Source organism: Spermophilus citellus (genome assembly GCF_964194105.1).
Source record: "Spermophilus citellus genome assembly, chromosome: 1".
Classification (NCBI taxonomy): Eukaryota; Metazoa; Chordata; class Mammalia; order Rodentia; family Sciuridae; genus Spermophilus; species Spermophilus citellus.
Window position 1 is genome coordinate 202,719,296 of NC_138182.1, and position 13,091 is coordinate 202,732,386.

At 30.3% G+C, this 13,091-nt stretch overlaps 1 protein-coding gene across 1 annotated transcript in view; it reads left to right on the forward strand.

Annotated features, from left to right (window-relative positions):
* Window positions 1-9,781, forward strand: part of LOC308655162 (solute carrier organic anion transporter family member 4C1-like) — a gene marked incomplete at both ends in the record, with an annotated part of 55,186 nt that extends 45,405 nt beyond the window's left edge. The window contains 4 exons of the mRNA XM_081305014.1: window positions 2,089-2,279; window positions 6,210-6,274; window positions 8,155-8,292; window positions 9,621-9,781. Coding sequence (XP_081161140.1) covers window positions 2,089-2,279; window positions 6,210-6,274; window positions 8,155-8,292; window positions 9,621-9,781 — 555 coding nt within the window. The remainder of the gene's footprint in view (window positions 1-2,088; window positions 2,280-6,209; window positions 6,275-8,154; window positions 8,293-9,620) is intronic.
* Between the last annotated feature and the right edge of the window lie 3,310 nt (window positions 9,782-13,091).

Here is a 13,091-nt window from a genome sequence, read left to right on the forward strand (position 1 = left end):
TCATGTACACTATATGTTCATTTGTAAGAAGTAGCTATAGAAAATTTAAAAGACTTCAGAAGAAGTTTAAAGAATTTAATCCCCAGAGGTTTATTTTCCTTCAAATCAAGTAGATATCTGGAACTGCTTTAGTTTCAAAACACCTTAAGAAAACCAGGTGTTTGTATCAGTTAAAAAGAATCAAATTCCACAGGTGACCTTGGTGGATACCTTAGAATCAGAACTACTTGGCAGGTAGCTATTCCTTTGAGAGGTGGATAAGTAGGTAGCATTTTCTTACATATAAATATTAAAGAGTTAAATTATTAGAAAGATTTTAAATGCATAACTAAAAATGTACAGACAAAAATACCATCCTGCTTAAGGAAATGCTGATGAAAAATCTAACACCCAGAGCATACTAGGAGTACTGTTGATGATTTTGATATGGTTAATTTGCATTTGTATTTTTGACCAAGTAATAAGATGATTACCTCCTTACACAGAAAATTGCCTTCTGGATATTGTATAGTAAGAGCAAGTTATTTTGACTTCCAAATATTGTCTTTGTCTTGGATTTTTATGTTCAGCAAGTCCACATCACTAGCCATTGATTCACAAGACATTTGTTCTTATGGAATAGCTTAAATAGGCAAAATGCAAAAAAGACAAAATAAAAATAAAAAAATATGCAAAATGCATAAAAAAGTAATAAATACATATGCACATTTTCTCAACAATATTCATCTTATTTTTATAGGTATACAAAACAACTACAAAAACAGACTTCATGGGCAAATGTGTATTTTATGTAAGAGAGCTGTGAAGTTTTTATCATAATACAAAATCCTGTTTTCAGTTTACCCTCTTACAATTTTAAATGCATTACTTTATTATTTGATACATCTAATTGCATAGTATGTATTAGTTTTGGAGGTCTCATCTTCATATTTGGTTTCCTGTATCCATGCCAGTGGTCTTAAAACTGCTTTCTTAGCACTGAAGAAAGGTCTCTGGTTATTGGAACAATAAAACATCAACTTTCTTTGACTTTCCTGACTTTGTTTTGATGGTGGCTGTGATTTAAAATGTGTTAAAAGATTTATAGTAGGAATGCAGTTCAGATTTAAAATGCTTTTAAGAAAAAATTGTGGCTAACCAACTTTTTATTTTTTATTTTATTTGTTTATCTGTTTCTTAAGTTGCCTTTTGTGGTCGTGGAGATTATAGCTGGTGATGCTTTACCTCTGAGCTATATCCCCAGCCCTTTTTATTATGAGACAGCGTCTTGGTTAATTGTTGAGGCTGGCCTCAGACTTGTGACCCTTCTACAGATGGTCCTGAGCACCATCACGCATAGCCTAACCAACTTTTTACTTATCTGAATTATTTTTTCTACAAAGGAAAACCATGTGATTTTTTTGATCATGCTAGCTTTTAATATTTCATATTATCATTATATGCATAAGTATATTTATATACATACTAAGTGTATATGTAAAATAGTCTGTAGGATGATGATATTGTCATGTCTATTGTTTTGTTGTCATCAACCTACTGTGTTAGGAAGGATAGTTTATTTGCACTAAAGTAATTCCAATAAGTTCAAAAAATTACAGTTAGAAGGTGAAAGTTAAAAGAAGCAAGTTGTTTTTTCCAAATCCTTAGGATGTGTTAATTAATATTAGTATGGCACTTGTCACAATTCTAGTGTTTGCTGTTAAACTATTGCAGATAATAAGATTGTTACTATAGTCTTCGCTTTCTGTAGTGGAAAAGAATAAAGTCATTTAAATAATTATGGTCTAATGAAAACCTAAAGTGTGTGAGATCACATAACTGCTATCAATTTGTTTTGTAAGTCATGAGACAACAGTAATTTACAAATTGAAGTAATGACACACGTCAAACTACAGATGATTCTACTGCAAATGTATGTTTTATTTCTACTTAATTGTTTAGGGTTAATTACTCTTTCTCATCATTATTTATTGTATATGGATTAAGACAGTATGCAAAGTTTTGCCAAGTCTAAAGGGATCAGCTTATTTACAATGATAACAATCTATTTTCAGAATAAATACAGTGTTTTATATATAACTTTTTCAGGTATATTACAACTGTTCCTGTATTGAAAGGAAAGCAGAAATAACACCTATGGCAGATAATTTTGGTTTTGAAGCTAAAGCAGGAAAATGTGAAACTCACTGTGCGAACTTGCCCATATTTCTTGGCATTTTCTTTGTTGCAATTATTTTTACCTTTATGGCTGGTACTCCAATAACTGTGTCCATATTAAGGTATGTATCAGTTGTGAATCTGCATTTTCTGAGACAACATGTTGAGTTAAAAGAAAAATAGACTCCGTGGCAACTTCAGCCCTTGCAAACTCATTAATTCTGTGGCATTGGAAAAGTAACCTCACAGATCCCCAGATTTATGGAGTTTAAATCAGATTGTGCGAAAGCATCTTAACTTTGACTACCTGGGATGTACTTGGTTTTTCTCTGCCTGTTTTTATAAAGCTTCTTTTTGTGTGAGCTGAAGATACATTCAATTCAATTTGGGCATCATGGAAATGAAGAGCACTCCTTGTAAGCCAGAATTAGAAATGACATGCATTCTGCCTTAAACATGAGGTGCTCTGAAAGTAAGTCTTTCTGGAGACAGGGCTTCAATAAGGAGCTGGCTGTCACCTGGCTGTTTGTTTTTTATGCTTTCAATTGTTCCTTTTTTTTTTTTTTTCCATATTGAGCTTTACAAAACTATTTCCTACCTGCCCTACCTTGGACTCACCAGCCTTTCTGTATTTTTCCTAGCAAGCTGTAGATTTTCTCATTTCAACATTTTGTTTCAAAATAGTCACTTGCTACCTTTTCATGTATTTTTAAAAATATTTTTTTAGTTGTCAGTGGATCTTTTATTTATTTATATGCAGTGCTGAGGCTCAAAATCAGGGCCTCACACATGTCAGGCAGGCGCTCTACCACTGAGCCACAACTCCAGCTCCCTCATGTATTTTTTGATGAAAAAATGTTTCTGGATTCTATTCTGAAAACGTTAATACTACACAACATGAAAATTGGAAGTATTTAGAGAAGAGGAAAATGCTTTTAATTTTTTTTTTGAAAAATTATAGAAATTACTTTCAACTACTTGTTTTAAAAGTCTGGTGGTTGTCTTTTATCTTTCATATGATTTTCTTTTTGTGATCAACATTGTGTCTCTTTAATGTTTGACACTTATGACTTGAAGAATTATTGTTGATTCAAATGGAGCTTCAGATTCATACCTGAATCTGTCTCAGATATATACCCTATTCCATAGACATGATTTCTGTATCAAAGTTAGAAAAAGAATAAGAATTACGTGCTTGCAACTTAAAAATGATAGTAAAAACTCAGCATTTTTTGGTATAAATTTTAGTTTATTTTTTTAAAATTCCAGATTTACTTGATTTAATTGGCAAATGAAATTTGAATATATTTAAGGTGTGTAATACAATATTTTAAAATATATATATATATACACTGAAATGATTATCACAATCAAACACACACACACACACATATTTTTATATATATATATATATATATATATATATATATATATATATATATATATATCATCTTACATAATTATCATTTGTGTGTATGGTGAGAACGTTTGCCATCTACTTTTTTGAATTTTTTTTGCTGTAGATGGACACAATATCTATCTATCTATTTATTTATTTTTATGTGCTGCGGAGGATCAAACCTAGTGGCTCATGCTTGCCTCACTGAGGCAAGTGCTCTACCACTGAGCTACAATCTCAGCCCTGCCATCTACTCTTAACATATTTCAAGCATACAACACAGTATTATTAAGTGCAGTCCCCATTCTGTGCATCCCATCTCCAGAACTTGCCCTGAGTAATTGAAACATTTTACCCTTTGACTAACATCACCCCATTTCCTCACCCTCAGCTTCTGCCAATCATTAATTGTTCCCTATACTTAAGTGAATTTGTTGTTTTTTAAAAATATCCACATATGAATGATATCATGTAGTATTTTGTCTTTATCTTATTTATTTCCATTAGCATATCTTCAAGTTTCTTCATATTGTAACAAATAGCAAGATTTCCTTCGCTTTATAAGGCTGAATAGAATCATCTGTCACATTTTATTTATCCATTTACTTAGGTTGAATCCATATCTTAGCTATTGGGAATACTGCAATGAACACTCTTGGACATACTTATTTCATTCCCTTTCATATGCAATCAGATGTGAGATTGCTGAATCACATGCTAATTTTAATTTTTGAGAACCCCTGTATACTACCTTTCATAATGACCATACCAGTGTTCATTCTTTCTAATAGTATGCTATGTTTCCCTTTTCTCTAAATCCTTGCCAACATTCGTTATCCATTATATATTTTTTGTAATATTTACACCAATAGGTGTGAGTTTATTTAATTCTGATTTTGATGTACATTTCCCTGATGATTTCTTATGTTGAGACTTTTTTTTTTCATATTCTTGTTGACCATTAGCATATATTCCTTGCAAAACTATATTTTGGTTATTTTTTGAATTGGATTCTTTTTCTAGCTATTTTGTTGTTTTAGTATCTGATTTCCTTTGGATGCTAACCCCTCATGTAATGTATGGTTTGCAGATATTTTATTCAATTCTATAGGTTATCTTTTCACTTTGATGATTGTGTCCTTTGCAGTGTAGAAACATTTTAGTTTGATGTAATCTCATTTATCTATTTTTGCTTTTGTGCCTATGCTTTTGGTTTTATACATTTAAAAAATCACTGACTAGACTAGTACTATCACTGACTAGACTAATACTAAGTAACTGTACTGTTATATGCTACTTTTTTGCTTAAGTTTTAAATATTCAGGTCTTGTGGTTAAGTCTTTAATCCATTTTGAATTGATTATACTTATAGTACAAGTTAAGGATCCAATTTCATTCTTTTTCATGGGAATATTTAGTTTTCACAATGCAATTTATTGAAGAAAATCTTAATTACCCATAGTATGTTCTTGATACCTCTGTCAAAGGTCAATTATATAGATTTACTTTGTGGCTTCCTATTCTGTTCTATTGGTGGGTGGTGTGTGTGTGTGTGTGTGTGTGTGTGTGTGTGTGTATCTTGTATGCCAGAATCATATTTTTTCATTTGTATATCTTTGTACTATACTTTGAAATTGGTTGATATGATGCCTTAAGCTTTGTTCTTTTTGTTCAAGATTGATTTAACTATTCTGAATCTTTCTATATGAATATTAGAATTATGTTTTCTGTTTTTGTGAAAGATGCTATTGGCATTTTGATAGGAATTATATTGAAACTGTAGAATACTTTGAGTAGTAGATATATTTTAACAATATTAATTTTTCTAATCCATGAGCATAGGATGCCTTTCCATTTATTTTTGTCTTCCTGAATTTCTTTCATTATTTTTTAAAATATTTTTAGTGCACAAACTATACTCCTTTGATTACTATTATTCCTACATATTTTTATGCAATTGTAAATGGGATTGATTACTTAGATTTACCTAGTTTAGTTTTTGAATAGTTTATTGTATCAGTCCCAGAATTTTACTAAATTCATTTGTTAATTCTAATATTTTTGGTGGAGTCTTTAAGAATATATATATATATATATATATATATATATATATTTTCACACACATACAAATAATTAATATAAATCATCTGTAAAAAGACAGTTTTAATTTTTTATTCACATTTTTTATGCCTTTTATTTCTTTTTCTTACCTAAGAACTTTGGTCAGGAATTCAAATACTGTGATAAACAGAAATTGTGGTATTATATTCCTATCTCAAAGGAAAGGCTTCCAGTTTCTCACCATTAATTATGATGCTAGCTATAGGTTTTTCATATATGAAACTGTTCCCTCTATACCTAATATTTGAGAGATTAGGTGTAGAGGGAACATTTAAACATGACTCTTCTCCTTTACCTTTGTTAAAATTCATAGGGTCTGGTGATGTTTCTTGGTGTTATTTAATTATGATAAAACTTTTCTTCTTTTATAATCCCAGAATGATTAAACTATAAGATCTTTTAAATAACCTGTTTATTTATATGCACATTTACTTTTTTATCAAAATGCTAAACTGATATAGATATGAACTTGTTCGAAGAGTGATTATTCTATATAACCTTTTTTGGTCTCACTTGCATTTAATATTTCCAGGTGTGTTAATCAAAATCAACGATCTCTAGCATTAGGAATACAGTTCATGTTACTTCGATTATTAGGTATGTCATTTCATTGGTAATTGTTGGCTATTTTGGTTCATTGATTTTATGAATATATTTCTATATGGTATATGCCAAGAAAATAATTAAAATAAAGAGGAAAACTATATAATTGTCATTTAAGAAAGCTATTTTCCAATACTCAGGATGTAACATTAATTATATACCACATGATAACATGGCAACTTTTCACTTACCCAATTTGTTACGGTTGTTTCCAATCATGTTGCAAATATAACTTTATAAGGTGTATCAAATTTACTTAGAATATAAAATAAAATCTTTAATACATAATTTAATTTATCCCTGCTTTTATCTTTATTTGTGACACTGTTATGATGCATTAACAGTAAAAAATAATGAGTTAAAATATGTCAGTAGCAACAGTGGTGTAAACATTTTTACAAACTAAGAACCAATGGGAGAAATAATATATTCTAGAGAATTTTCTAAGTTTTTAGATATGGGAATTTGCAGATGTAGAAAGAATAAAAAAGAAATATAATAAACATAATATTGTGATAATTTATTAAAATAAAAATAAAAAAGAACATTAGAGATTACCTGAAACAAATTTCTTATTTTTCTCATGAGTAAATTAAGTTTCTGAAGAATTCAGGGTTTTGTTCATAGTTACACAATTAATAATGGAAATGAGACCAGGAAAATAATCCTTTTCAGTCAATTGCGCATATATATATATATAAAATTTCAGTTGTTGATAGACATTTTTATTTTTTATTTTTTTTTATATGTGGTGCTGAGAATTGAACCCAGTGCTTCACACATGCTAGGGATGCACTCTACCACTGAGTTACAACCCCAGCCCCAATCAAGTGTATTTTTGACTCTATCATGCTACATGTAATGAAAGCACAGACCAGATATAGCCTGTTTTTTTCTAAGAAGTACTACTGGAAATCTGACATTTGACTTGTAACAATTGGAAGTGTCTTGACTATAGTCATCTCTGAGTGTCACTGGAGGATTTGTTCCAAACCCCTGCAGGTACCAAAATCACTGGATGCTCAAGTCCCTAATGTAAAATGGCTTAGTATTTGTATATAATTTAGGCATATCCTGTTTTTCCATATAGGTCAATCTGGGAAGGGGCTAGAGCTCAGTGGCAAAGCAGTTGCCTAGCATGTGTGAGGCACTGGCTTAGATGCTTAGCACCACATAAAAATATACAAATACATATAGGTCAATCATCTCTAAATTCCTTATAATACATAAACAATGTAAGTGCTATGTATCAATACAACTGTTATACTATATTGTTTAAGGAATAGTGACAAAGAAAAACAGTCTGCACGTGTTCAGTATAGATGAATTTTTTAAAAAATATTTTCAACCTATTGTTCGTTAGCTCCAATTATGTGTGTGTGTGCATGTGTGTGTGTGTGTAAGAAATACTCATGTTTATTAACATGTTACATACATGTGTGTACTCATACAAATTCATATTAACTTGTATACACAACACATGTATTATATATATTATATAGTTCAACAGACTTACTTTTATATTATGAGTAAGCATTTTGATTTTTAAAATCTATAATAGCTAATTTCAAAGGCATATTCATTAAGTTATAAAAACAATGAATTAAACTCTTTACTAAGTTAAATTTTAATATAATATATGCTTAAGATTTCTGTTAGTATTTTTGAACTGATTACAAATATATAATTAAATATATTTATTTTAAAGTATTTTATCTGTCTTTTTGCCTTGTACATGAAATGATTAACTTTCTCATTGACAGTCTTATGCCCATTTTTATGTATATAAATATACGTATAGCTATATATATTAAAAACTTGTGATTGCAAACTGTAACCTTTACCCTTTTGTATTTTGCCTATAATTCTTCTAGGCACAATACCTGGACCAATTATATTTGGTGTCACGATCGACAGCACATGTATTCTCTGGGATATTAATCAATGTGGAATTAAAGGTGCTTGCTGGATTTATGATAACATAAAGATGGCTCATATGCTAGTAGGTATAGGTAAGTGACTTCTTGAAAACTTTAGAGTAAATGTGAAGTAAAAAAATCTCATTTTTGGTTCCGTAAGTCATAGGAGTTATGGAAAGTTCAGTGTAAACTGATGGACAGTCCTGGAGTCCTGAGCAGAAATCATTTGCTACACCATGTAATGAGAATCTTTGAAGACAGTCTTCAAGGCTCAGTCTTAACTAGAAAGTATAATTTTAACTTTCATTATTTCACACATCGTATAATTTTCTTTTTAAAATTTTTTTTCACACTTTTTATGGGAGTTTACCCAAAAGCTAAAGATAAATTCTGAGAATGATGGTCATCTAGGTGTTCAGGCTTTGGAAAACATAGACCTGCTGTAGGGAAGTGTCCTTTGGTTCTGAGACATGTTGTAAGAAATTTTTTATAGTTTTTTTTTTTACTGCTTATAGCATTTTATTTTTTTTATATTTTTTTATTGGTTGTTCAAAACATTACAAAGCTCATGATATTATAGTTTATAAGGTTAGTCTTGATGCTTAACCCTATTCACCTTTTATGGTCTGTGATATTTTGATTAAATAGCAAATGAAAGTTAAGATTAAGGAAGTAGAGTAGCACATGTAATGTGTAGTAGTATGATAAATTTAAAATTTAAATTTCAAAAATAACTCAAGTAATTAGAATATTTAAAAATAGAGAAGTATTTAATATTTTTGTATATCTATGTAGCTCCTCTTACCACAAATATAGTAATGGTTGTATCAATGAGCATTCCTGATTTTCAAATATACATTTTTAAATAAAATAGTAATGATTAGTAAAAAGCAATCAGCTTCTAGAAAAACTACATGGAAAGATCACATTTAATTTATTCTACTGGCACTTATTAAATGCTTAGTATTGTGGTTGGAGCTAGTTTTTCTTTGCCTCATTAATTTCAAAACCAGAGTTCTTTGAAAACAGATCAAAGTTTGTGAAGTAAATCTTAATGTTTCATATTTTTAGGTAATACAGCAGGGTAAATTTGGTTAAGTAGTAAATGTGATATATTTATGTAGAAGAGTTCTCCTAAGAACTCCAAAGGTTTTTTTTTTTTTTCATTTGAACATGAAACACCTGCAACTTATTCAAGTTTAAGGATGATATAGGCTATTTTATTTTATCACAGTCACTTGGTTACTTATGAATTTCTTAAGATATGATAGTGTGTTAAATTTATAAATAGAACGTGGATTTACTTAATCCCACACAAAACTTACTTGACAAGAATATGCAATCATGACCATGGATACAATAATTACTGTATATTTAACTGAAGGGCCAAATACATAATTAATTTTTATTTTTCTATTTAGCTGTTACTTGTAAAGTTATCACCATTTTCTTCAATGGATTTGCAATCTTTTTGTATAAACCACCACCACTGAACACAGATGTGTCATTTCAAAATCAGAATGCAGTTGTGACAACGGTTACAGTAGAAAGGGATCTCAACAAAGCAGGAAATGAAGGGTGAAGAGGAAAAGATTATTTGACAGTTGGAAAATTGACCTCCATTTCTAAGAACACACAGTGCCACAGCAGCATTATCTACCGAGTATAGTCAATGGTATTTTAAACACTGATGGTTTATAATCACATGTGTTTGTTGTATATGTATGGACTCTTGATTTTCATACAAGAAACAGACCTGTGCCTTCAAAGCCAACCAAAGCCTCAAAACACACACAGGCTCACTTATTTTTCACTGTCTAGGTATGAAATCTCCAACCAATAACAAGAAAAATAGCTAAAAATTAGTTTAAAATCCATATTTAAAAAACACCATGATGAAAAGTTTTTATTTTGTTTACAACTTGTTGCATTTTTGTCTCTAATAATCTAAACGTATTTGGAAAACTTGTAATGTAAAAATTTAAACTAATCACTGTTATGTTATTGTTTCTTGGAATTGTGAAAGTCCGTTAATTTAAAGGCAGCTTTACAATGTAATTTGTTTTTAAATTACATATATTAATCTGATTTTTATTTTACTAAAGTTAAGTTATTGAACTATTTAGAATATAGGTAGGTTAGTTACCTTCTTTGTGTCCCAGTATATGAAAAATTTCAACATCAAATATATAAGTTCATTTCAACATAAGATTTCCAGTAGCTGATTTTTTATGTTGCTGATTTTTAATACTTATTTTTTTGTTTTGTGATAGTATTATTCAATTATATATATTTCAGAAGAAAGAACCAGCTTCCACAATGAAAAGTGCCAATTAGACATAAAAAGATTCCTTAATGTGATATTACTTCTATACAGAATAATTTTTCTTAATTTTAAACCTGATAACCTAGCACATTACTTAGACTACCTACAATATTGCTTTGCACATAGAAGGCATCTATTATTGTTATTTGATTAAAACATTAAACCCTGTTCTTTGCTGCATTTAGTATAAAGGTGAAGTATTCCATAAACCTGATAAAATTATAAATAAACTTCATTTATGTAGGTCAGATTTATGTCAAATTTACTCAGTATATAGAAGAACTAGTTCAAATCAACCAAAGCAACTTCTACTATTGTTAAAAATTTTACTGACTAGAAAAGTGTTATCAGATTTTCCCCATCAGAGCCTTCCCCTAGGTTTTTTTTTTTTTTTTTCCCAAGCAGAGTTTTAGTAGACTGTGATGAGGTTATCACAGAGAGAGTAAAGACCTAGTGGGAAGTTAGGGTCAGAAGGACTAGACATTTGCAGAATTTAAGAGATTGGTTGGTGGAAATCTGTGAGAGATGAGTATTCAGGATCCTAGGAGCATTCATAAGCTGAAATTCAAGGAGAAGGATGGAGGTGTTAGGAAGCAAGCACACTTGGCTATTATGGGAGAAGCAGAAGGTCAGGAAGCAGAGGGATAGATAGAGCTGCTTAAACTGGAACATTTAAGCACCAAAAATTAAACCTGGAAAGCCAAAAATTCAGGTATTTGGGAAGTGGGAAATTTCAGCAATCAAATGTGAGAGAGTCAGGGGAACAAATATGTCATTACCTCATGTGAGACTCTTCCTCTCACCCAGCCAGACACATTCAGACGCTGCTACCTGTTGGGACCAAGGCTAAAGTAGAATTTAGGCTGATGAGTGCTAGTGTGGACACAAAGAACTGCAAGGGAAAATTTCACAGCGAGTAAACTAATGGTAAATCTGAGACACTTACTGATAGAAATGTGAAATGAGAATAAGAAAGTAAACTAGAGAAAGTAATTATACAAACATGTGAGTCTAGGACCACTTAATTTAGGGAGAAGAACAAAAAAAAAATCATCCCATGCATAGAAACAGTTTGAACAAGTCATCAAATAATTGGCATTTGTACTCAAGGGCTACATTGTATTCAGTATACTCTATTTTGTAAGATGATAACATTTTAAACAAACATTTTAATGAAAATAGAATAAACCAATAATTTTAGCCTTTAAAAGGATTCATTATTTATGATATACATATTTAGAAAGAATACCTCCTTTGACAATAGGTGATACAGACACTACTGTAATTTATAATCATCGTTTTTACTTTTGTATCTGCCTAGGTTATATGGGTTTTTACTTTTGTATCCACCTAGGTTATATGCTACTTCTAGGACAAATTTTTTCATAATGTGTTTCTTACAATTTGTAATGATTTTAAAGTAAGGTTGAACTTATACGTTTGATATATGGGATTTTGTACATAATTGGATATATATCTTAAAACTTTTAAGACATTTTTGTCTTAACTGTAGAAAATGCAAATGTAAAACTGTTATATAGATAGAAAAACTGAATATATTTGACTTTACCATGTACATTGGAGGAATATATAGATATAAATTTCTTTCAGGATTTTTATTGTAAACAATTATACAAAATAAATGTACATATATTTTATTGAATCAGAATGTTTGTATTAGATTATTTTAAGCATTTGATCTTATTAAATAACACAGTTTTGGAAATTTTGGCTTGTCTCTGTTTGTGAATATAAACACGTTTATGGATGGGAAAGGGACCTTGGTGCACATTTGAACTTGGTGAATACAATTTAATGAATTCAATGATTTCTGGTAACTTAACAGATGTATTTAATAGAAAACATTTGTTATTAGATATATACTAGAAACATTCTTGCACATGATAGTTTCTGTGTGACAGAGTGACATAAGATTTATATGAGTAGGCTACATGTTGCAGATAGTTTATTGTAAAATATCTGAAACTTAGAGAAGTAATATGGTTTATAACGGACATATTTAGTTCATCTTGGTTATCAAAATGCTCATTAAAATACTTATGAAGAAATCACATGGGACTCTAATAGTTTTTACCTAGTCTGGCTCTTTCCTAAAATCCCACATTAAATTTATTTCTCATGGTTTCTTAGTCTTTTCTTATTGTGCTTCTTTTCTATTGCAGAATATTTATTAACTCCAAACTTCAGTGACTTAAAATATTTATTTTCTTATGGTGTCTGTGGGTCAGCAATTCAGGAGCAGTTCCACTGGGTTTTCAGTAAAGATGTTAATTAGGACTATAATCATAGAAAGACTTGCCTGGGATGGGATCATCTGCTTGTAAGAAGGGGTGTTCATGTGGCTGTTAGCTCCATTCCCCAACATGTGGTCCCCTTCATAGGGCCTGAGGACATGGCAGGGGTGAACGATAGAAAGGAGAGTGGTAGAACAACCAAAACTCAAACTATAGTATCTAGTGGGACCTAGTATTAGTGACATATTCCTTCTAAAAGCTGCATTCTGTTGTCATTCAGAGAACCATGGCAAGCCTAATCACATATGCAA